Here is a 26,437-nt window from a genome sequence, read left to right as displayed (position 1 = left end):
CTCCCCCCCCTCTCTCTCCCTCTCTCCATCTCCCTTTCCCTCCCCCCTCTCTCTCCCTCTCCCTCTATCTTACACTGTTCTGTTGTCATCAAGGAAAACGACGAATGGTCCCGTGAAGGAAGAACAGGCAAATTTTTCAAGAGAGGCAAAAAACGTTTTCACTTTTTAACTCTTTTGTTTTTATCTCAAATGCTTTACAGTTTCTAGCCCTAAGCTATCATTCAGCAGAGATCTGGTTAAGACATTCTTAACCTGTTTTAAAAATCTGCATTGTTCCCGTCGATTAAAAAAAAAAAATTATAAACAAAGTTGCGCGTTGGTACCGGTGCATTGTTTGTAGGCCTATTTGATTATTCGTCGTTCTCCCTTACGCTACACCGTGCGGCCGCAGATGAGGCTCGCGATGAACGCAAAAACGACGAATGGTACCGTGCAGTTGAGTTGAAATTCCGTGTTCAACATGCAGGCATTTGAAATCTTAATTATTTTGGTCCCCATGAAGCACGTAGACCGTATGAATAATCATCGCAATCAAAGGCTGGGCCCAAACGCGAAAACTAGACAAAAGCTGTACGGCACCTTTTCGCAAGGCCTCCGACCAAGGCAAGCTTAAAATTATGATCTCCTACGACAAAAGAGACTTGACTCTGAATCCGACTCACCTTGTACCAAGCCTTCAACAAAGGAACCAAAAGCTTATATAGATCTAATAGATCTCAGCAGTTACCGTAAAGAGCTGCGTTTTGGGGGAAAGGGGGGGGGCAACACCTGAAGGCTATCTCGCTTATTAGGGGACCAAATTTTACCAAATTTGGCACATATAACAAGCGTAGTAAGGAGTTCTAAAATCCGAAATCAAATTTGAGAAAAAAAGGTTTCGTTTCCATGGATACGGCGGCCATATTGGATTTTGTTGACTTGTATTACGCAAAGAATACCGCACTTATTTTTCATGGAAATTGATTGTTTTTTTGCTTGCATGTTAGCAAACATGTTAGATCTAAAAATGTATCTGTTTTTTTTTTCCTAAACGAATCAGAACATTTTAATGAATTTTTTTCCTGAGGTAGTAGGCCTATTTAAGTTTGCGAAAAATCCGTAAAAATCCACTCCGGACACACAAAAATTTTATTTTTTTTAATATATATATATATATATATATATATATATATATATATATATATATATATATATATATATATATATCCTTCTCTTCATTCTGTGAAAATTTCATGAAGATTGGAAGAAAAATGGTGGAGCTATTTTTAAAAAAGTACAGTTAAACCTGTGTAAGACGGAATCGAAAGGGAGCCAGAAAAAAATCCCGTCGCAGACAGGGGAATTCAGAGGGAGATGGAGGTTGAGGGGGGGGGGGGGGGTCAAAGGCCCAGCCGGTGGGATCAAGGATCGCTTGTCTGATCGGCAAGCAGTGGTCAAAACTTCACACCTCTCAATTGCTATCCTGTCTGATAATGACAGGCGTCAGTTTTACTTATCCACTTACCACCCGTGCTTGCCTTTCATAGGACCACTGTTTGACCTCTCCTTTGGTTCCACCCTTAGCCCCACCCACCAATGCCACCCCTCACTGCCATCATGTAACAACGATTCAAGGAACTCTTTTCTCGGCTGGCCGTATGATCAGGGCGGCACAGGCATTGGTCAATCTAATTAATTTCCCACCTCTGGCTTCTGGCTACTCAGGAAAGTTTCCGTAGTGGCTCGCTACTCGAGCACTCTCACGGGAAGTCGTGAGATTTCACACCCACACTACACTGACCATCTGCATCGCTCAAGGCTCACATGGGGTAACATCAAGGACTTTAGAACTAATCTCCTTGGGTAACATCTACCCCCAAATTGCACATACTCCTCTTCCTCGCCCAGCGGCATAGCCATAGTGTTAAGTTTAGAGCCGGCGGAACCAAACTTGCGAGTTTTGTTTCAAATCAAGATTGAGCGGGCAAAGCATTTTCCGTCTTTGACAGGTGAAACTCTCGGAAGGGAGGGGATTTTTCTTTCTGTTTCCGCGTTGGGCAGGTTTCCGTTTTATACAGGTAATTAAAGAGGAATCAAGGGGGGAGCGGACTGTATAGAGAAAAATCGCGTTTTGAGAAAACGGCTGATAAAGAAAAATAAAATATTGACTTTATGAGGAAATATTGGTGACAAACATGCCCGGTATGGGGAAAAATAAGGCTTTTAGGGGTTCTTATGCCACGGAATAGTTGTAGGAGAAGCTGAGGAAGCTAATAATGCCTACAACTCAAATTCCATAATTTGGAGCCGAATCGGGACTTTGGGGATGTAGCCCCCCCCCTCCCAGGATGTGAAATCCTTCTCCGAGTACCCATGCTGAACTGAATTTATAGCGTTTGAACTTCAATTTCTCGCCCGAGAAGACATCAGTACTATTGTATTGTTCAATTTAAAGTCTTATGTTCTTTAAAAACAACTTTCATCAACATTGATTATAAGTTATCAGGAAAAGATTTGAAGATGACAGGAAGGAACCGAGACTGGAGTCGATGAAATTTTAGTTTTAGTGAGAGTTTTGTGGACTTGCAACACAATAAGGTCATAAGCTTTTAATAAGCGCCGAAGATAAGAAGTGTGTAACAAGTAAATAACAAACACAAAACAGGAGGAGAGATAAGGACGATATAATGTAGGCACAGTAGGCCTATATTTAATAAGAAAGAAGGAGCAAACCACACCAGAGCACCCGCCAACCACCCACATCGATGAAATGATGAACACAGATGAAATGAAGTGTTGTTTACTTAAATGTTCTCAATGCCCCTCCCCCCCCCCCCCCCCCCCCGAGGGCGGGGACCAACACAAGAGAGATTAAAAAATTTTTTAACCACCACACCCCCCCTATTTTTTTTATTTTATTTTTGGGGGCGGGGCCCACCCCGCGAGCAGACGAGAAAGAGCTGGTAAGGCCGTGAAAAGAAGATAAAAAAATAAAACGGAAAAAACACACAAAAAAAAAACCATATATAATTTTAGATATAGTAGTGGCTATTTTGACGGCACGCCCCCCCCCCACAAGAAAGATTATAGTATTACCACATAGAAAAAGGCAAAGAAAAAAAACAAAAATAAGTTACATGCATTGTTATGAACAAACAGGCGACTCAAATCAGGTTAGGGGAAAAAAAACAACCAATATATTATAACACATATCATGTAAACATACGGACAAATTGCAACAAATAAAGATTCAATTTTTTTCAAACTGTCCCCTCTACTTTACTTTTATATTATGACTACAAATTACCATCACTATCTAATGACCCTCGAAGTCGTGAGGTCAAGACCCAACGAAAACAGTTAAGATCCATAATAATTCAAATCTTTCATAAAGTTAAAAAAAGATTTCAATATTAATTAAGACTGCGCAGTCCTGCACATTGAATAGATAGCCTACTTGTTTTTTTGACATATGTGAATATCATTTTCTTTACAAGTGGTTAGTATTCTTCCTTATCATCCACACGAGATGCGTTTTAAAAAAACATCCCTTCAAAACATTATAATACCTGGATTAATAACATCTAAGTGCTTTTATTAGGGTCTACTCTTCCCCTACTGCCAAACTTGTTCAAATTGTCAACTAAAAGAATACAACAAAAAGTATCTCCCTCATCCCTTTATATTTATAATGGAAAAGACAAAAGTTCACAACTGCTATTCAAAACACTTGAATATATGTAAATGAAAACATTTACATATTTAACCCTATCCATACGCTCTGGGGTCATTCTGTACCCCCGGGGTTGTATTCTTCACATTTTAGAATATTTGTAGTACGCAGATCTCTTTGAAACTTTCAATATTTCTCAAAAAATCATCTTGATAGAATGCTAAGCAAAGCGCACGGCTCGGATTAACGAGTAAATTTCCTCTTTAGAAAGTGGTGGCACAGAGTTCTCCACGTCATATGGATACGATAGTTAAACACGACGTACAGATAGGGTTAACATCTTTGTCATTTCTACCTTCTCAAATGGACTGAATTATTGAAAAAAGACAGCAGTTATAAATCTGCAAAAGAATATTTTGATTCTGAAAACTTGAATCCCAAGAAAACACTTCATATGAATTATAACCAAGACAAATACATAAAGCCAAGGGATTAAATGTAAGTACTTTGCCCAGTGAATGACACCCAATTTGACTAAAATCACAAATACAGAATTGACATATATATATGTATGCCTAATATCTCTATGCAAACCCATTTATGATCAATGCTCATAGCATATATGCACACAAGCAGTTAATGTGCAGATAAAATATTGTTGTCAAGAAAAAAACAACAACAGGAAAGGTAAGAACATAAAATGAAAATTAACCTTTCTCTTTTTAAAATTTCTTTTACTGGCTGGATTATCTGTGCACTGACCTTCAGTTCATACCGGATGCAAAGTCATGTTTTTTATGATGACAAAATTATATTCACCAGTATCCTCCCTTGGAACAAGAATTTTCATTTCATAGCAAAGCTGATATGAGAAAGTTTTTGAAACTTTGTGGAATACTATGAGAAGCACGAAGCCTCATCAAATTTAACCATTTCAATGTCTCTGTCAACCTCATTCCTTCCTCCCACCCCAAAATAAATAACACCCCCCTATAAATTCCCAGCACAAACTAAGCTGAGCTCTTTCCAACATTCTTAAATCAACCTGCACATAAAAGACACGAGAAAAACAAAGATCTCACCCAAAACGTTGACCACAAAATGTTTTCATCGTTACAACAAACTTTTCAGTGTATAAATTTACCTGATAGGAATCTAACCAAGTACACACTATGTAAATCTCAATAACACAGTCCTTGAAAATATTTAAATAAATGCAGTCTTTGAAAATATATTGAACAATACACAATGTTACTGGTACGCAGACCCAAAAGACTTTAAAAAGCAAATAATGTTCACAACCTTGTCAGTCACAGCAAATGAAATGATGAAAAAAAAGATAAATTTCGTCTTTATATCACGAAAGAAGCTCTGAAAGAACAAAGGAGACCAAGTCCAGGTCAACGCACCTGTGTAATTAGGTGAGCGCAAAAACAACACAATGTTAACAAATTTTACAGATAAATTATTATTATTAAATATCACTACAAACTTAAATACCCAGAACATAAGATGAGGCAACAGAGGAAAGAGAAAAAAGTTCAGATCACTAAACAAATCTATCAAACCTTGCAAAAAATGTTCAAAGAATTATTAGCATTGTATTCCGAGTCCCAATTGGGGGGAAAAAGACAAAATTAATAATAAATTGAGATGAGACGAGATATAGCCTATATCTTAAAGATGTTCATGCGTAGGACAATTGTAGCGCAATTTTTACAACAAATTAGAAGAACTTATCCCTGGAGATATCTTTGACAAGAAACATTTGTTTTTCCACACAAAAAAAGTAAAAGTATGAGGACTGAGAATGACTCAATCCGGAAAAAGAGAAGTGATGGAGTTTCGTTACCATTGATGTAAAATTTAAAACTTTCTGGTCAATGACAAATAGTTTTCTGTTTACTGCATATTATATTTCGATTTAGATTACTATCTAAAAAAAAAACCCCAACAAAACCAGTATATAGACCTATGCTGAGAGAAGGAATACACACAGAATAAATTGTTCTTAAAAATGGCAAAAACCAGGTTTGCTTCAAAAACATCTACGTCCAGAGAAATTGCTTTACACAAAAACCCCATCCACGAATGAAATACATATACCAAATATTAAAATTAAATGGAATGTTACCATGTTTGCTGTTTCCAAGAAGCTTCGACATCAAGCCATACAAAATCAGTGTTTACAGTCGTTATTGTTACTCCTACTTATATATATTATAAATAAAAGAGGATGTATACATCATGAAATTTTCCACAGCCAAATACAATAACATATTGCTGAGGGCTCTTGCAGAGGAAAAAAGGTTAGCACTATTGGGTCATATTTCATCTCACATACATAAAAAAACAAACAAAATTCTATTGAAAGTGGTTTTCTTACTCCTCCATTGACACAATTCAGGTTATTTAGGAGGCGGGCTTTGATCCTGCCCATCAGGGCCAACCTGAGCTGAGAGGGATACAACAGAGAGAAGACAGACCAAGATAAACAAGGAAAATTCTCCCCATACAGGAATTGAACATGGGTCACTCTGCATTCAATGACAAAGCCCCGAACCACTACACCACAGATACCAGTACATCTTACCTCATCAAAAATACAAGTACAGGTAATGCAGTTTTGCTGATCAAGACCAAGGAAAAGAAAATGAGACTAAAAGGTTTAATAATAGAAATGGGAGCTGGAGAGATTCAAAACAAAAAAAGACAAAAAAAACCCAACAAAATAAGTCACACCTTAGACTTGAAAAGAAACGCAATCAATATGATGGTCATAATGCTTATTATTTTTACAATAACTCAAATTATTAGAACCAGAAGGACACAAAAAGAGTAATATAGTGTAGTAAAGAACTAAGAGAATGCAAAATGAGAGAGGGACGGATGTACCACAATGCCAAAAAAATCTTACAAAAAGTCTTATGTGGGGGTGCCCATTGGGGGGTCACATCGGGTCAATTTGCTAGCCAGATTGAGGACGCAAAGCTGCTACCGTGGCACAAGCCCAACACGCCTGACTCATCTCCTGACAAACTAACGCTTTTGTTTTTAGACGACAAGTCGGGTGATCAACCCAACCCGACCCGATCCCATCCATAATGGGCACCCGGTACTACCTGTAGCACTTGACTCTCCCACATGAGTCTTCTCTGAATGTCCTTCTCTGCTTACAATATACTTTCCTATCCAACTCAATATTGCTTACAATATACTTTCCTATCCAACTCAATATTGTTGAAACATCTCAACTTAGCTCCCATGGCGCAATCATGAATAACATAGTCAGCTCCTAAAATTCAGTCCAGTTCTCTTATATAAATAAAAGCTATATATTCAAAACATCTGTCTCGAAATCATTAATTCTCTGACCATTTGATATGTGCTCATGACGATGAAGTAAAGCCCATTTCACAACACTGCTCATGCAAAGCTGTAACACTGAAAAACTACAAATTAAAACAGCAGATGAATAGTAAACTTTCATCAATCAATACAAGTAGTGACTAATGACCAGTGACTGCAGTTGATAATTTGAAGATAAAAATGAGAATGAAGGAACTATGTCTTTATAATTAGAGTGACTTACCTCCACTAAACTAACCACATAAAAAAATTAGACCTGTAAAATGCAAGAGACATTAATAACTTATGACTGATTTCATTGACACTCAGTTTTTCCCACATTTTTTGTGTGGAACGGTACCACATTTTACATCAGACAATCTAGTACGTTAACTATATTTTACTTGTATCAAGTCAAGGACTTTATAAATGCAATATGTTGTTTCACTGATAAAAATTTCTTTTAATTATCCATGCTTCATTGGGATAATGGTGCAAAACAGAAACTGGAACAACTGACTTATTTACTCTGCATTATACAAGTTTCATCTCAGCTTAATACTGGAAGAAAATACAATTTGCACTACTACTTCTACCTCATAATCGTATAACAGCATTAACAACAGCATATCCATCTCATCATCTAAGCAGAACAGGTATTTCTGTTCATCAAGCCCATACGCACGATACTACACTTTCAACTCAAATGAATACAATCACCTGAAGGAAATGAACTCACAACAGAAAAAATCTTTGCTTGCAATCATTATATTCAAAGACATAAACAAGGATGTGAGATGAGAATATGTTCTATGCCACATATTACTACAGAAAATAAACTTAATTTAACATCAGGCAAAAAGCACTTTATGAAAAATACACCCAGTTGTGCAGTCCAGATAAGCTATAAGAGCATTTGTTTCAAAACCGACACTGTAGGCTATAGCATAGTAAAACATGAAAGGAACTCATAATGTCTTAAGCAGAGATAAAAGTTTTCCTATAAAAGCCATGCACAAGACTTAAAATTCCTCCAGAAACTAAATTCAGATGTAGATACATGCATACGTATGAACCACTGTGAGATGTAGCCAACCATGAGTATAATATTCTTGTGTAATATTCAGCAATTAGTATCAAGACACTGAAAACAATCAGGAAACTGCACAACTTCTCAGGAGAGTGACTATGGTTGAATAATATATTTCTCATAATAACAAAATCTTTCACTGCTACATGTGAGCAAAATCATGGACAGGGTTGCGGGAAAGGGGCAAAGACATAATGATTCGCAGTAGCCACTGCAACAAACTGCCATTCTTGACTATTGTCTATGACTTTGCAGGCCACATAAGCGTCTTAATGCATGGTTAAAACATTACATCAAAAGTGGTGCTTACTTCTGAAAAAAGCCCATCTCTTTTTCTGTTTAGAGTGTCACAATTTTCTGAACATGGGAAAAATCTACAAATACCCTAAAGGATGAAACTTGCATTTCTTCCTATTCATTGAGTGGTTTGTATTTTATTCCACAATTAAGCTAATTTTTCTTTGTATCTCTGCATGTATGTCTATCACAGTCAAACATGCGATTAGACATTTATGAAACCACATGTGCTTGAATCAAAGCAAGGACAGTATAAAATGTTTTGAAAATGTTAAATCAGCCCAAGCGATATATGGGTGGCTCCATACCTTCACAGTCTATAATAAATGCTATGCTCTGGTTAACAGCAACAAATTGCCATTTTTTGGCACTGACAGCTCAAGGGAGATATGCACGGCAAAAAACCCCACGATGACCCAATCTACAAAGACATCAATATACACATCACATATAATAATAATACATAATGTTAACTTTATAATTGTTATATCGAGAAATAAATGCATCCAAAGTCATATTATATCCAATAGAAAACATTTCTGAAGGAGACTTTAACATTTCCCATGTTTACTTATGAAACCATGAATCAATATATATGGTTTGCTAAAAGTTCAACACCTTTTTAGACTTTTACATTTTTAGAAGCACACCTTCTGATTTAACATCCATCTTCAAAACAACCTATCCTGGAGGTAAAAATCAAGAAAATTTCTCAACACCAAAGCGAGTAAGTTCAAGAATGTCCCTTTCAGGATTCTAACTAAGGACACCTGCAGAAAAACCAGCTGATCTTGTAGCATACTTGTAGACTTCAAAGACATAAAAGTGCAATACAGTCAGTTTCTGTACATTACATACCGAAAAATGAACAGCTTCAAGAAACAGTCCTGCAATACAAAGAACTATCTCTAAGATTGTACTCACAGCAGTGACATGAGATGAAAGAGAACACTAATCTATGAACATCCCATAAGGAATATTTAATCCGAAACACAACCAGCAAAATAGATTACCGACACAAATAATGCTTTTGGGAAGGAAAAACACAGAAAAAAGTATTATTTCAGACGAACAACATTTTAAAGGATGGCAAGTCCTCTAGCTTACCTGCTAAGGATTAAAGTCCCTACCAACTATTATAACAACCAAAGATTTTATTCCTTTAACTTAATCCCTCCAAAGATATTAATTCAATGTTTTATTTTATAAAATTTCCAAAACTTTTCTCACAAACTCCTTTTTTCTCTAATTCTGTTTTCCTAATTCATTTTTCAAAAATTGCAAAAATCAGTTTAAACATTATTATATAAAGCAATTCAAAGACCTAATATGTTAGTACTTCGGGTAATATTAATCTCTAAAATATGCAATAATACCCCGTGTATACTATCTAACAAAGCATTCTTCTCACAAAAATTAGTTACAGACACTAATTTTCAGACTTCAATGACAACTCAAAACATCTTATCAAAGAACAAAGGTGCGGTTAGGTCATATTACATCACTGGTTGACTCAGTTTTGAAAGATGTATCATGCAAAAGTTTCATAGGATGATATGGTGTTAATAATTACTTAATTTAAACAGTACATTATTCAAAAGTGGGATAAATATATGATAAATATGCTACAATATGCAGTGTGCATCAACATAATATAAATACAGTATTGATCTGAAAAATTTTAACACTAAAACAGTGTTTTCAATGTCACCAAAACTTATCAAGGTAAGGGGAAAGGTCCTATCATCTTATTCAATTTGACTGTTCGACTCAAGATTTTTAAAAGTGGAGCTAACTTAAAAAAGGACAAATATATAGTATTGACAAAAGATTGGTTGACTACACTGAGTAAAGAATAAGTTTGAATGATTGTGTTTATTCGTGTTCATAAATTTTGTGGGGCCATGAAAACTGTTTATTGCAATAGGAAATGTTTTTCTAACTCTGTGCCTTTCAAACCCATAGAGCATTAAAGTGCAAATACTGATGAAACGAAGGCATATGATATTAAAATATCCAACAATGAGGTGAAATATTTTCTTTGGTTCCGGAACTAAATATCAAGAACAAAGAAAGTACAATTTAACTGGAACATTCAAGTATCAATCAAAGAAATATCGCTTTTGTAATGTTCAACAAAGTTAATTTAAGAAAATCTTGTACGGAGCATTTAATTTCAACCCTCAGGTCAAGAGACACACGAGTACAAGAAGTTTATTTTTCTAATGAATAGATTACAAATGAAGTCTCCTTGATTGCCTCAAAACAAATATATTCTGTTTCATCTCTTAAATGCGCACACATACACACTTTTCAGAGCAGCTTTTTGTCAGATACACCCAAGATACAAAGAGCAATCTGTTAGAAATTGTAGGAGACAACAAAGTAAGATAATAAAACAAATATCACATAGTCGAAAGAAATATGTAGTCTCCGGGGAGGGGGGAGTGGGGGAATCAACAAGGTCCAGGACTAAAAACCCATCAATCAGTTAATTATTCTACTAAAAAAATTAGATTGCCTATTGTCCTGACTTGAATTATGATTATTAATGTTCCAAATTCACACAAAAATAAATATTCCCAGAACTCAATCTTCAATTCACATCAATTATGAAATTATCTTCAACACAAAATAGTCAAAAATGCAGTATGTGGTGGACACCCAAATACCAGTTAAAGCTTATTGTTTAAACGAAAGATCTAGAAATATTGAGATTGTATTTATCACTGAATGCAAGACCCCGACAAATTCCACTTCACACTTTGGCATTTATCAGAGTCTTAACACTTTGCCATCACAAAGCTCATATAGTAAAACCCTTGCCATCAAAGGCAAAGGCATTTAGGGGAAAATTTAAAAAAAACTGGGTGGTAAACATCGCCAATCAGCGAGAGGTGACGGCAAAGTGTTAAATCCAGCCATTGGTATGATCTTAGACTTAGACAATTTACATTTCACCGCCTTCTGTAAGCATTTTGATGATTACCTTGACACAGATGTCTATTTCCAATTAAACTACTTTACAGTAATTCCTTGAAGAGCTCCATCTGGCATTCAACATCACAGACAAAACAAGACTAGCAAATTTGCAGAGTATGTAAATACAAACAAACTTAATAAACATAACAGAAAAAAGTATTTGAAAAACAATGTCCTTTCTTTTTGCTCAGTGACAAATGAAGTAAAGTTGAGCAGATACAATCTAAATAACTAACTATATTTTACAGGATTCATGCTGTCTAATACAGATACACGAGCTGACAATAGAGATTGATAAAGTAAGTTCCCACCATAATCAGCCAATAGGTCAATATTAAAAAGTCTTCATTCTGAATTTCCTTTAACAGTGATACTAGATCATTTCCAAATAGAAACAACACAAAGAGGAATTTCGAGCTACCAATAGAACATACATTGTTTTGTACATAACAAAACCATATACATGCTGGAATTTGGAGCAAGTATGGAGTTGAAATATTAGAAATTAGAACACTTTACTGTAATCTTCTTCTAAAGTTTTCAAAATACATGGTTTGAACAACAAAAACAGTACAATATCTACAAAGGAGTGGAATGACATCTCAAGCAACAACCCAGGGCTACAATAAAAAAAAAATAGAGGCTAATATGAAAATTTCCTGTGCTCAGCTGTTTCAAAACTTTTATCTTTAAGAACATAGCGCCTCCAGAAGGTCCTTGGGGGGGTACAGGAAAACAGAAAAAGTCAGGTAAATAGTAAGCACTGTCTCTGACTGAATACATAAATATGCAACTCCACAGACCTGTGTTAACAAACATGAACATTTCAAGACAAAATAAACATAAAATGAAAATCTGGGAGGTGACGCTTAGCACTCTCTGACACAGATATCAGGCGTTTTGCCCTTGTCTCTGAGGAAAAGTTCCTCAATTTCTATTTGATCCTACAATAGTTTTAAGTAGTCTTAATGAACATATCATTGTCATAAACGTTTAATGGAAATGATATCCCAAGTTATGCTTTACATTCTTAATATACATTTAAGACCAAATATATCGCAGATGCAGCGACACAACACCTGACACTGTCCCGGGAGAAAACAAAACACTGTTGAGGAATTTATTTTTTTTCCTGAATAGTGACAGGAAAATTGTGAAATGCAAGCAAAAATTTCTGGATAAAATAGGGTGATACAGTCAACAATAAAAATACAATACACTCCAAGAGCCTCATTCACACACACTGTAAAAAAAGATATATAATTGATTGTCTGGGTTTAAACAATTGACAAGATCTTCACTAGCAACCCTTAAAAAAATGCAAATCATGTGGTATTACATGCTTCATAATAATGAAAAAGAAAAAAAAAAGAGACACAAGAATGTACAAGTGTCTATTGCAGGTCAGAGAGAAGCATCACCTGAGTACTGTTTGCCTACATTTATCATACATACATCAATAGGCCTAAGCACTGAGTATTAAAAGCCTAGTGACACAAGAGTAGCAAATGTAAGTCTGTTGCATGACCTCCGATTGGTCATGGTCTTCAGTACTGTTCCTGCTCAGCTAGTTCACATAGGCCCTAAACATGAGCTTCTGACACCATGTCGTGTGTCTCATGATGCCAATGGCACTGGGCTTTCTCACATCTCTAGCCTAGTGTACAGTACAATACTGTGTCTGTGTGCAATACAGTGTGCTGATCTACTCTTTCATCTGTTCTGTGTAACTGTTCAGCATCTTAACCAAGCTGACAATGTTGAAGACAAAGCACAATGCATACAGCCTGCAGCTCAAATTGCAGTAACTGAATTTCCCAACTCTACACTGTCAACAATCATCGCTGTTTGAGCAATCTCTGTAAACTGAAAACATAGATAGTCCTAAACCAAAGAAAATCTGGAGGTCTCATAGATTACAGTACTTGCAGAATTCACCGCATTTTTCCAAAAAGAGCAGTCTTTCCTGCTTAGTTTTATACTACTTAATAAATAAAGAATATCAACTGAAGTAATACTTGTAAACAAAACCTATCCAAGCAGCTTCTCAACAAAAAGAATCGGTAACCTAAAAAAATATACCCAAAGGACCCAAATTTGAAAAAAAAGAAGTCTTTTATAATAATAAAACAGAAAACATGAAGAGATACTATTTATCACTCAAATGGGTATGTTTTAATACTGTTGTGCATAGTGTGAAGACAGAGAGTAAACTACATAACCCACCTCAAATTATTTGAACACACTGTGTAAGACCAATATAGACAGATGGGGACACGTTTAGGTTGAATATTAGAACACAGTTCAGTAATTGATCCATAATTTAAAGTCCAAAAAAAAAAAATGGCTTTCATGCAATGCTGAAGAAAAAACAACATGTACGGTAAATTTCAATGGGGAGGCCAGTAGATAGATAGACAGATACACAAAATTCATGGAGAGATTAACACATAGATATAGGAAAAGAACACAGGAGGAACATCCCTTTAAATATCAGAGCATAATAAACCGATACAAAAACCATGTCTGTGTTTTGAGCTTATTGCATGGTGAAAGCTGAACACAGATCAAGACTGAACTTGTAAACTTGTAGGCAAGGGTCAAATGGGCAGTTTTGAGGCAGCAACAAATACAAAACCAAAAAAAAAGTCATAAGGTGGGGGGGGGGGGGGGGGGGGACTGGGGAAAGAACCTAAAGGTAAAAGAGATTAAAAGTAGAAAGAGGCCAAATAAAATGGTGGCATAAAAATAGAAGCACCTAGGTCACTTTTTGTAAGCAAAATTATTAACAGATCTTCAGCATGAACAATTATGAGGACTTAAAAAATCCTAGAAGTCATCACAGGAGTCTATTATGCCTCTAGATATTTCAATCTTATTAAAAATAATTTTTAAAAGACAACCCATCAACAAAATCGGGAGATTTTTACAATGTAAGAAGGTATGGAATGATTTCGCAGAAAATTGAAAAGAGGAGAGGAGGAGTATGAAATCAAAAAAAAATCACACCTGATGAAATCTATTTCACTAACTCGTCAAAAAAAATTTTAATCTCAACGGAAAAAAGCAAAAAATGCAAAACAAAAGAAGCCGCAGAAAGTGTCTTATTCAAAGAACAATAGATGTTAATCACAGAGATTTTCTTTTGCGTAAACCAACAATTCACAAAATGAGTGCAATACTTTTTGCTGTACCAAGTAAAGAATTTTCCTGAAGGACATATAAACATAAAACGCTCGATTTGGCAAGAGATAAATGTTATTGTGCACTTTGTCTCAGCTGATCCATGCAAACTTATGAAACAAACACTGAGGCATCTGAAGGAACATGTAAGTACTTATGGAAAGATAACAATATTTATAAATACAACTACAGCTGATCTGAACATAAAAGTATCAATTAACACCTGCCCATTACTAAGCCAAATACAAAAAAGTGTTTAACAGAAATAAAGATCCCCAAAACATATAAACCAAACCCTTCCCTAGAAAACTGTAACATTTTAGCCCAACTGAGACCACCAGGTGACCTACATTACAAGCTGAACGTCCACATCCTGTCAGATACACACAATAAAAAAGAGCTTACTGAGCAATTCATAGTAATGAACTCTTGAGTGTGAAGTTTGGTCAATCTTCCATTTCCTTTTTACTCCTGTTTGGCTATTACACGCATTTCGGTTGATTTTATGAAATAATTAGTAATGGCCATTCAGCAATAAAAAATGGGTTTATCTTGAATCAAAATGGCAGTCTCACCCAGGTTGTTTTGTTTTGTTTTTCTTCACAGTGTACAAAAAAGATATTATGAATAAATAATATTCAAAAGCAAAACTTACAAGTTTCTTTAGTTCATAAAATTCCTTAGGGCCTGTGTCTTGGTTGAATTAATATTTTGATAAACCGTAAATAAAAGTGGCTTATCTTTAGTTTCATTATTTTTTTCACTACACTGTAGGCTCAGCATTGATCTCCCAAACATGGACTTCATTTTTTTGTAAAACCTGAGCCAAGACCAATGGGACACCTGGATAGAAACTTTCCAATTCGCCTCAGATGCGTGGAACCCAAACTTGTTGCATTATTCCTCAACTTTTAAAGTATCTACATTGTGTCTAATAATGCATGTAACCTCCATAAATACAAAAATAAAAGCAACTTTTCCACACACAAAAAAACTTATGCCCTTCACGATTTATTACAAGGCCAGCATCACCTGGCAACAACGCATTCTTGTCAAGACAAGCGCAGCATCTTGAGCTGACCTGATAACAGCAAAGGAGACAAAAGAATATATGCGTTCAGACCATCGCTTAGCAATGAATCTAGACCTCAATATTTGCTCCATTAGAGGAAAGCTGGATAAAACTTATTGGTTCTTCTGGCAGCATAGACTGACTCTGCTGTGCCTCTTGACTGGTGTTACTGGTAAGGACTGGGGTCACAACTGGCTCCACGGGAGCAGCCTCATCTTCCATTTGTTGGTACTCCTCGGGACACCTCCTTTCCACAAACTTCAGGACACTGCAAAAGAGGAAGATACTCTGATAAAATTTTTAAAAAGAAAGAATTCATACTGAAAAAGATTACACAAACTTGCTGCAAATTTAATTTCCTTTCACTTGAATAAAAAATATATCTTGTCTATTTGGGGATTTTTTAACCTCAGACGTTACTGACTAGGAAGTAACTCAAAGTTTTCAGGAAACAAGGACTTAATGTGATCTTTACAAAATTATCTTGAGGAAGTGACAAAATACTAGGAAACGACCAAAGTATGAAAAAAGCAAAAAAGCACTTGTGTTGCTTATCATGTTAACATACTTTCATTAAGTTGTATTTTATAATGTAATACAGCACTCAAAAAAGCAACTCCTACTTCTTTTCAACATGGCAACTTAATACAGGGCTGCCTAGCCTATGTAAAAGTTCCCATTTCAGGTAAATTCAGAATCAATTTCAGGTATTTAGGCCCAAAATCAGATAGTACAAAGACAAAGAAGGTAAAAAAAAAAAAGACAAACATTACCCTAGTAAACGTAGTTACCATCGAGTGGAGCTTGCTTTTCATGATATTATTTGGTAATTATGTTTTTAAAACTTGAGTGTATGTTGTGTGCGTGTGTGCACGCGCGCATGCATGTGCGTGTGTTTATTTGAGTGTGTAACCACGTCTGGGTTTCAGATTTCACTGATTTTAAAAAGCATGAAGAAACACAAATTATCACAGGAAAAACAATATAGATCTAGTTGGGCTAAAGGCAGAGCAAAAGTCTTAGGAAGAAATGGAAATTTTAGCTTTTAGAGGGTTGAAAATTGCATTTTCCACAGCTCTATTTAATTTGCCATCGAACCATTGACAGTAGACTACGCAGATCCCGGAACATCCATCTTGAGGACACACCAATTCTGTACTCTAAATTCTCTAGATCTAGATAGATTTGAAAAAGTTTCTTTCTGATACTGATACAGTGGAACTCGGATTCAATGAGCTCGGATTCAACGAGAACTTGGATTCAACGAGATGAGTTAAGGTTCCCCGTTTTTTTTCTTCTTTAAAATCAATAAAAATAACCCGGATTCAACCACCACTTATCAGCAAGCTCAGATTCAACGAGGTCACTTCCAGGGTGAACAGCCCCCGCAGACGTGGCTTCGCTCATTTTTCTCCCACAACGAACTCTTTCTATTCCCGAAAACCATCCATTGCACCTGCATCGTGAACCATTATTCACTTAGCCGATTGCATGCGACCAATCAGCGGCCTTTTTTCATACTAATACAAGTGTTGTTGGCACGCACACTTGTCTACTCTGACCTGTGTCGGGGTCGGATGCGCAGCCTGCACATGTGTGGCTGTGTGTGCGTGTCGGGGAGGGGATACAAACACGTCAGTCTTTTTTCCCCTCGGCAACAGATCACTATTACAATGATAAAAGCTAGTCTTGACGTAGATACGTAATGAATTGTGTGCTGGTCTATGGAATCAAAAGTTGACGTATGCTAGGCTAGGCTCTACACAGCAACACAACTTTTTGGCTAACAGCCGAGAAGACACAGGCGTGTGCATTTGAACGAATCTGTCTTTTTTATTACACAGCTTATAATATGCAGGCATTTCAGGCACTACTTGTGACTTCTCTTTATACATTACTTGCTCAGTGCCTGTAATGTTCTACACAAAACCTTGTGTTTGCTATAACGAACACTCGGATTCAACGAGATTTTAGGTCAGGCCCGGCCACCTCGTTGAATCCGAGTTCCACAGTACATTCTTTTTACATTCACCATTCAGATTCCTTGATAGACACACAGATTTTTTAGCCACGGCAAAATCCCGAAAATAGACAGAATGAGAATGAAAGTATGAAAGGAAGGAGGAAGATAAGATGTTGTAACTAACCAGATTTTAGCCGATTTGCAAGCGAAAATGTTTTACCGACCGACCGACCGACCCGCCATAGATTCACAGAGGGACAATAGTCGAGCATAAAAAAGGACAAAATGCGCAATGTGTAAGGTTTCTTACACAACTTATTGCCGAGAATCACTGTAAATATCCGAGAAGTTAGTGAGGCAAATTCGGATTCTTTGCTACGGAATACTGATCCTATACTATCTCTTTATCTCTCTCTCTCTTTTTCTTCTTAATTAAACATATATGCATTTTTTATGATGAAGCAAGTATGGATCTTTCAGAATGTACGGGTTTCCGTAAAAACACTGAAAGATTTGAAACGAAGCACTAGAGAACGGACCACATCACAAATCCGGTAGTTTTGACACTTTTATCAGTATGGCGGCAGAACAGGTCCAAAATAGGTAACTACCGAAAAATCAGTAGATTTAGGCAGCTCTGTTAACTCTTTATCTCCGCCAAGCTGCTCCCAGCAGCTTGCGGTCGGAACCGCCATGCCGGTGCGGATCGAGTTCATTCCTTTACGACCACTTCGACATCAAATTACTTTTCGGCAATTGCTGAAAACAGGTCTCTTTTACCGGAAGTTCATTCATTCATTAGATGAAGAATTATCAAAATAGGATTGCTAGTTTCGATTTGATGACCCATTTAATGACGTTTTTGTTATTTTTAAATAAAGCACCAAAAAAACGGCCCCGGCATAGTGGGTTTACCCCCCTTGGAGATAAAGAGGTAATATGATCTTGCATTTGTGACAAATAGTCAAGCAATTATCAACCTCTAACATGATAAATATAACTGCAACTTGAAAATGGTTTATCACATCAAAACAAAATTTTCTTTATACGTACAATAAGAATACAACAGGTAGGATCAGTATCAGCATCGAAACAATCAGTACAAAGCCACTGTAGAAGGACATAGTGGATGCATAAATTCCAGAAAATGTGAACGGAGCAAGGAAGTATGTGATACTCTCACCGCAGTGCATCATAGCAAACACTGTGCCTGAAACAAAAAAAGGAAATGGAGATAACAACATGAACAGAACTTATTTTCAGTGAAAGAGGACCACATGCTCAAAAAAACTCTACATGAGCTTGAATATTGGTAGTTTGAAGGGTGGGGGGGGGGGGGGGTGTGGAGGGGAGAGAGAAGACAGCGAAGATGAAAAGTATAAACCGTGTCTTTATGTATGCATGTTGTGATAGGAGCGTTAAACCCATACCATTTCACAATTTCACCATTGTGTATTTATTGTGTACATGTGTTGTGTGTGGGGGGGGATATGAAGAGGGGGTGGGGGGGGGGGTTGAGACAGGGGGTCGATGTGAGTGACAGCGAGTCAGGACTAAGATTTGCAATCAATAGGCCGTCCCTGATGACCAAACTTATCTTGACAGTCAGCAAAATATTTTAAAAATTACTCACTGTTTGAAAGAGTGGCAACAACTTTGCAACGTTACTGAATCAAAATAAATTAATTTTCACTGTCTACTTGATAAAGTCAAAAATCTTTTTTGTTCCCTTAAATTACAATGCAGGCTGTAAAAGACGGTCTTGTTTACATTCCACATGTTTTGAAATCAAATGATAATTTCCCCAATATAACAACACCCACAATAGATCTCTCCCACATCCCTTACACAAGACCTCTCTGTATTATTCTCTTTTTAAACTTAAGATTGCACACAAAAATGGCTTTTTAGCAGCAAATTCATGACACCAAGTTACTGCAAATCTACTTACCTTGCTCAGAAGGTCTCACATGTTTTGCCACTTTGGCTCTGAGAATTGGGAATGGCAAGAGCTCGAAGGCCAGGAGAAGAATTGCTGCAACAGGGAAAAAATAGCAATGTGATTCAGTAAAAAGTAAGGCATACGAAATTGACTTAAATCCCCACAACTTTCCTTCTTATCAACTGATCTGTTAGTGGCTACATGTAATGATGAGTACATAAAAATCAGAAGGTCCCAAACATTTCTGGTGTCTCTAGGAAAAACAACATTTTACTGGTTGGGCGAATAACACACAACACCAATGACATGTATTCTCTTAATAATAATTAGACACTCTGTATTTTCACTGTAAAAGCCATGAATAACCTGGTACAGTGGAATCCTGTATAACGAGAGGGAGGTGACTGGTGTGAAATGTCTGTTATAGTGCTCAAGATTCTTGTGATAAGGGATCCAGGATTACATTCAAGGGGAATAATAAAGTAGGCCTAAACTATGAGTTTGGTGTTCTGTTTATTTCTTTTTGTAAATCTCTGCTGATAATAATTTTGTTTAACAAAATCTCTTGGTATTACTTGATCAAAAATTGAATCAGGTTTCTTTCTCTCGTATTAGCGATGTTGACAGCTCAGCGTTGGCGATAAGAAGGAAAGGGCTCTAGGATTACTTTACTCGCCCGCTGCGTTGTCCCCCCACCCCATCACACCCTGTGGTGCGTTCCATCTGCTTGCTCATGTCACACATTCGCTCCATCCATCACAGGACTGTGACCTCTCCATCCCTGCATCGGAGAAGTGAGAGGCATGGTAGGCCTAAATAATCAAAGATGGCCTATCACGCAATGCGTTCTGCTTGTCTGCGCATGCCACATCTTCCCCACTCATTCGCTCCGGCCTTCATTGTTGGCACACGTGGGCTCTCCCATTCATTGTTTCGCTAGAAGTCTGTTATAAAGACACTTCTGAAATCCTGTTTTATCCTTTCTTTATCTTTGTAAATAAAATACTGCCATAGCATAATCCGACAAACACGTGAGTCGGTTATAGCGGCATATTGCTGCTGCTGTGCATAGCGCATAGGTTGTTTTTTATACACAAGTAAAACCTCGCCAGTTGAGAAACTTGTTGGTGATATAGCAAAACAAAGAGTGGGGGAGCCTACGTGTGCCAACAATGAAGGCCAAAGCGAATGAGTGGGGAAGGTGTGGTATGCACAGACAGGCAGAATGCAGAACTCATCGCATGATAGGCCAGCGTAGTCTAGATTATCTAAGCTACCATGCCTCTCACTACTTCTTCGATGCGGGGATGGAGAGGTCACAGTGCTGTGATGGACGTAGTGAATGTGTGACGAGCGCAAGCAGACAGAACGCACCACAGGGTGTGGTGGGGTGGGGGACAACACCGCGGGCGAGTTAGTCTAGAGCCCTTTCTTTCTGATTGCCAAAGCCGAGCTGTCAACATCGCAGCACTAGTGCTACAGAAAGAGACCTGATTCAGTTTTTGATAAAGACCAAGAGGTCATGTTGAACCAAATCATCACCAGGGGAGATAACGAACAGAACACCAAACTCATAGATTAGGCCTACTTTATTATTTCCCCTGAATTAATTACTGAATCCCTTATAACGAGCAGAGCTGTTAAAGTACTTTTAAAAAAGTACTTAAGTACAAATTTAAGTACAATCTAAAAAATGTACTTAAGTACAGTAAAAGTACTTTCCTGTAAAATGTACTTGATTACAAGTACTTCTAAAAAAAAGTACTTATGAGTACATTTTGAGTACTTTCTGCTAATATGCTAAAACACTTCAGCGCTTATGCAAAACATCATAACATATCAGTATATTTGACAAATTAGGCTATTTATTACTAAAAATGTAAACAGTATACAAAGCATTAATTGAATATACAAGGTACGCACTGAACGAAGGTGGAAATGGTCCGTGAAATTGAAAAAAAAAAACCCAAACAAACAGACGTAACAAGTGGGTAAGTGATATTATGAATAGAAAATGTTTGAGCAAGACAATGTGATCAAATGTAAGTCAGTCCAAAAGGTCGGAAAGTTCTACAGAAAAAGTATCCAAATTGGAAAATGTAGATACAAAGTTGCTCTTTAGAAAACTTAAAATTGATGAAAATGGCCAGCATAGAAATTTATGTAAAAGTGCATTGAATTCTTCATTAACAAATCCTCAAGGAATGAATGTAGCCTTAAGCAAAAACCACCCAAAAAAAAGTTTAAAAGAAATTTAGGAAGTCTAAAAAATTGTTAGATATACACTGAGAACACAGTTTCAGTTTCAATTGATTATAGAGATAAGACAGATTTTGGTCACACTGTGTAGTCCACGGCGCCCACAGCAAACCAAAATACAATAGTTTCCTAGAGTCTAGTAAGTGTAGTGTAACCAAAGATTCTCTACTACAGTAGTCTCCGCCTCAGACCCCAGTGCTCAGAAGCAAGAAAAAATGGGATCTCAGCCGACGAAGCCACAGAAGAATCTACAGTGACCCATGAACTGACGTGACGTGACCCCTGGGTGGACTTATGACATATATGGCGAGCAAATAGTGGTCAACCTTGATGACCAATCACAGTGGCATGAGGCATGCCATAAATAATATAATATATACACACACTCATTAGCCTATTGTGAGTCTTGAGATCTGTATCACTACGTTAATCCAGTTGCCCCTCCCCTTCACCTGTCCAACAATTTTAGCTTTCCATCTCTGATTGAGCCCCCCCCCCCCCACCCCCCATTGCCTTTACTTACGTTGTGACCACACCAATTAAAATTCTGGTTGTCTCGCAAATTCCGGAATAGAGAAAAACCGCTTTCAATGATCAGGGAAGAGTTCACAGTTTGATGTGACCCCGCCTGGAGCGAACGTGTAGACCCTACCCACCAAGTGAGTGATGTAAGTTTAGGTGTTGAACTCAGATGCGAGTACGATGTTTGGGGAAAAGAAACGCACCAGTCAGTTCACACCTTGGTGTGATCCTGTCTGGAGCAAACACTGTACCGTTTCATGGAGTTTTATGTACAGCGCTTGTGATCACATTCACGATAGTGGCTGATCTTTGACGCGACGGGCCGTTCTTTGATCTCAAATTGATCAGCTGTGCCCGCCCGGGTGTTTGTTCCGTAAATTATGAACAGAAATTCTGAGAAAAGCCAGCCCTTACCCTTTCATTAAGCTTCAAAAGTACTGAAAATGTACTTTAAAAGTACTCAAAAGTACTTTTATAAAAAGTATCGGAGTACAGTAAAAGTACTGGTTTCAAAAATGTACCAGAGTACAGTAAAAGTACCGATAATTGTAACGTTTACTTTAAGTTACTACCAGCTCTGATAACGAGAATCCGGCTATAACGGACATTTTGCACCGGTCCCCTCCCTCTCGTATTATCAGGATTCTACTGTATTCCGCTATAACCGACTCCTGCATTTGTCTGATTGCGCTCTATAATAAAAATAATAATATAGCAGTATTTTATTTACAAAGAAAAAGGAAAAAAACGGGGTTTAATTAAGAATAGTGTCTTTATACAGAAATCTCGTTATTTCAGGACTTCTTATAAAAAAAATAAGTGTAACAAATTTTTAAGCTCTAAATTTCATTATATTATTTTTTATTAATAATCAATTTTTAGATTACTTTATTTGCAGTTTGCAGCTAGTACAACAATAGAATTTAAAATCTTTTTAAAAGCAATTTCATATAACTTTTAAAAAGTACTTTGTCTTTTAGTTCGCACCTCAACATCATCCAGCACAGTACAACAGTACTAATTTATACTCACGGCCTTGATAATCGCTCAGCTGGACCGCGTCACTTTATCGATCGATATCTTGGCCAAGACAAAGATTGTGTAACAAGAAGTTAACTCCTCTATAACTGAGCCAAATAAAAAAGTGTCCTCAATATTCGGTGGCACCCTCTTCGAAAAAGTGCGGACTTTGCGATCAGAGTTACCTTACTTGTGTAAAAATATATATAATAAAAGTGAAACTAACAAACTGTGCTAATTCTATTCTTCTTCTGGTGAAACGAAAGAGAGCTTCAAAACAAAGACTGCAGCGTCATCTGAACCAATGTGCGGGCTTCCGCGGACACCTTTTTGGCAGAGTGAACTATTTTTCTATACTATGTACGAACTTTGGCCAAGAGACGCTCTACGAGGTCAAGATAACTTGCAAAGTCATTAGTTCATTATTCACAATTTATAACTTTGACCTGTATTTACTACTTTATTTTCCATAGAAAGGAATGCTAAAATTTTCCATTGAAAAAAGGTCAGCGCCTGCCCTTTATAGCTGCGTGCTTCCCAATCGAAGTTGGTCATCCCTATATATAGGGCCTGCACACTTCCCGGGTAGCCCGGCTCACGCCCTTTATAAAGAGCCTACACGTGCTTCCAGGGATTAAGTTTGTCCACTTGTAGTGTCTGATTCGATAGTTTAAGTGCCGCCTACAAAGCCTAGCTTATTATATTGAAGTGGAGGGCCGTACACATAGCCTCGATGCTTTGCGTACGGGAGGGCCATACGCAAAGCCACGAGGTGTGTACAGGAGCCGTACGCATAGCCACTTCGTTTTGTAATACACAATTTAAAACAAGAAAGTCAGAAATGACATGCTGAACAAACTTACCAAAATATAAAAGCGTTTCATTCCTGATCACAGCTATCCACAATGTACCAAGAGCCTTTGAAGCAAATCCAAGAAATACGATGCTGTTATCCGACAGGAACTTTTGAAATATTGGTGTGCAAAGACCTGTGGCTAAAGCAGCAACAGCCATAATGACAGCAAGAAAGAGACCAATCTTTGCCAGAGGACCTTCTCCTGTGACTGGATTTTCTGAACCAAACAGAAAATGTTGCTGACTCAAATACAAGACCATTGTATTAATCTGACCAATATGGACAAAAGCATATGCTTGGAACACTACGATCGCCAGCCAAATTTTAGTCAGAGTTGAATTTCCAATGCATTTCAGGTACTTGACAAGAGGTCCAAATGTATCTTTGCAGCAGTTATCAGCACTTTGTCTCCTCAACAATGGACTTGAGCTTTGATTTTCTTGGTCTGATTTCGTTTCCTTCACTAGAAAGAATGATATCAATACAGCAATGAGGCCACAGATCAGGGTAAACCAAAATGGTTTCAGAAACCCGCCATCTTTTACCCAAAAGCCAACCATGATATTTCCAATGGCATATGCACCACCATTCAGAAATTCCTGCATGGCAAGACGATTGAGCCTTTGCTCAGGTTTAACATAGTTGATTGCATAATAAGACGATCCTGCCAGAAATCCTGTCATACTCCCACTCAGACCTCTGAAAGCAGCAGCCAGGAACAGTCCATCAATATTCCATTGTGTGTACAAAATCAGGATGTAAATCAAGGAATGCACACAGCATCCTAAAGCAGGAAGCCACAACAAAATTCTGTGTCTACCAGTTTTATCACTGACAGCTCCCAAAATAATAACAGTCACAATTGATGGCAGACCCTCTGCTATTTGTAACCCAAGAACAACCAGGACACTTTCGTGATGAGCTTCATCCCTCTCTGGGTCTGACAAGCTCTTGTTTTTTAAATCATCAAAACCAGCAAACGGCACACCATGCTGCGAGTAAATTTCAGACTCAACATACTCTTGAAAAAGAGGCAAGGACATGTGTCGATTAAGGAAAAAGAAAAACAGAGCTATTTCAACAAAATATATTTGAATGGCATCAATAGCCTTGTAAATCTTAACTATAATCGGATGAAGAGGCTTTGAGGCCGGTGCTGACGACATTTTCCTCTCAAGCCAGTAGTTCCGGGTTTTAAAGACAAATAGGTTGAGTGAAAAACCACACCATACAAATGCAATTACTATTACAGGAGCAAAGTCTCCACGAAACAGAATACACTATCAACACTAGATTCTAGATCTATCACTCATGTCATACTTTTAGTCCACCAGCAGGCAATACTACTGAGCAGTGTCACCAGAAGGGCAGCTTACTTTGACACAAATAAAAAGAGGAATGTCAGAAGTTTCAAGAAATGTTTATCCAGCTTCTGACATCACGTTTAAAAAAAAACAACGAAGTCCATGCAACAGACAAATCTCTGGTCACTCTGCTCCTCCTTGATAAGGTCCTACTGACAAGAACTCGGACTGGCGACTTTTTGGGCATCCATCCATTTCATTTTTAGGAATCAATCGAAAGAACTGCAACTGAAGCCACAGTTTAGTTACTCGGACAAAAATAAAAGCCCATCCATTTGAAACATAGATCTATATCACTTCAAGACAGCTTGAATTCATAGGCATAATATATTCACAGCAGTGCCAGCAGACCAACTCGGTGAGGCATCTCCCAGTAAAGCCTTGCTCCGAGCTTCGGATGACTCCTTCTCCAAAACCCAAACAATATTATAACACTTCCGGTTGCTAAGGGTATATTACTCCCCAAATCAAAGATTTCCCCTACCAAAGCTGGAAAAACTAAAAGATGGTTCAGTGTTCTGAACTAGATCTAGATACAAAACAAAGTGTCATCGGTGATGCTTTTAAAAAAGGTATTTTCCTGTAGACCCCAGATTGTTTTATGATGAGTTTCAGACCAACATCAACAAATGTACAGAAAAAAACACACCTAGAACCTTTTCAAAAGGTGGCTACTGGAAAAAGTACAAATCGGTGAACTGCTGGAGAATTTTGGAGATAGCAGTCTCAAGAAGGCAGGAATTCATTTGGTCAGAAAAATAAAGTACATTATGTAGAAAGAATAATTACAGTTCTGAGGTCGAACTCAGATCCTCCTAATGTGCAGGCAGAGAGTAGAAAAGGAGTTGTCTGGCTAGGAAGGAGCGAGTTGTTTACAATTAGCGTTG

The 26,437-nt window shown here is 37.3% G+C and overlaps 1 protein-coding gene across 1 annotated transcript; it reads right to left on the bottom strand.

Moving 5' to 3' along the window:
* Positions 1 to 3,250: 3,250 nt before the first annotated feature.
* LOC101862160 (solute carrier family 46 member 3) lies at positions 3,251 to 26,224 on the bottom strand. The gene is made up of 4 exons (XM_005090730.3): positions 24,194 to 26,224; positions 19,539 to 19,622; positions 18,641 to 18,797; positions 3,251 to 15,892 (listed from the first exon to the last, which is right to left on the bottom strand). The coding sequence occupies exons 1-4, from the start codon at positions 25,350 to 25,352 to the stop codon at positions 15,694 to 15,696; spliced, it is 1,599 nt and encodes a 532-aa protein (XP_005090787.1). The 5' UTR covers positions 25,353 to 26,224; the 3' UTR covers positions 3,251 to 15,693.
* Between the last annotated feature and the right edge of the window lie 213 nt (positions 26,225 to 26,437).

This window comes from Aplysia californica, unplaced genomic scaffold (genome assembly GCF_000002075.1).
Source record: "Aplysia californica isolate F4 #8 unplaced genomic scaffold, AplCal3.0 scaffold00021, whole genome shotgun sequence".
In the NCBI taxonomy this organism is placed as follows: Eukaryota; Metazoa; Mollusca; class Gastropoda; order Aplysiida; family Aplysiidae; genus Aplysia; species Aplysia californica.
The sequence above is the reverse complement of the archived record's forward strand: the minus strand, read 5'-3'. Positions and strand labels throughout refer to the sequence as shown.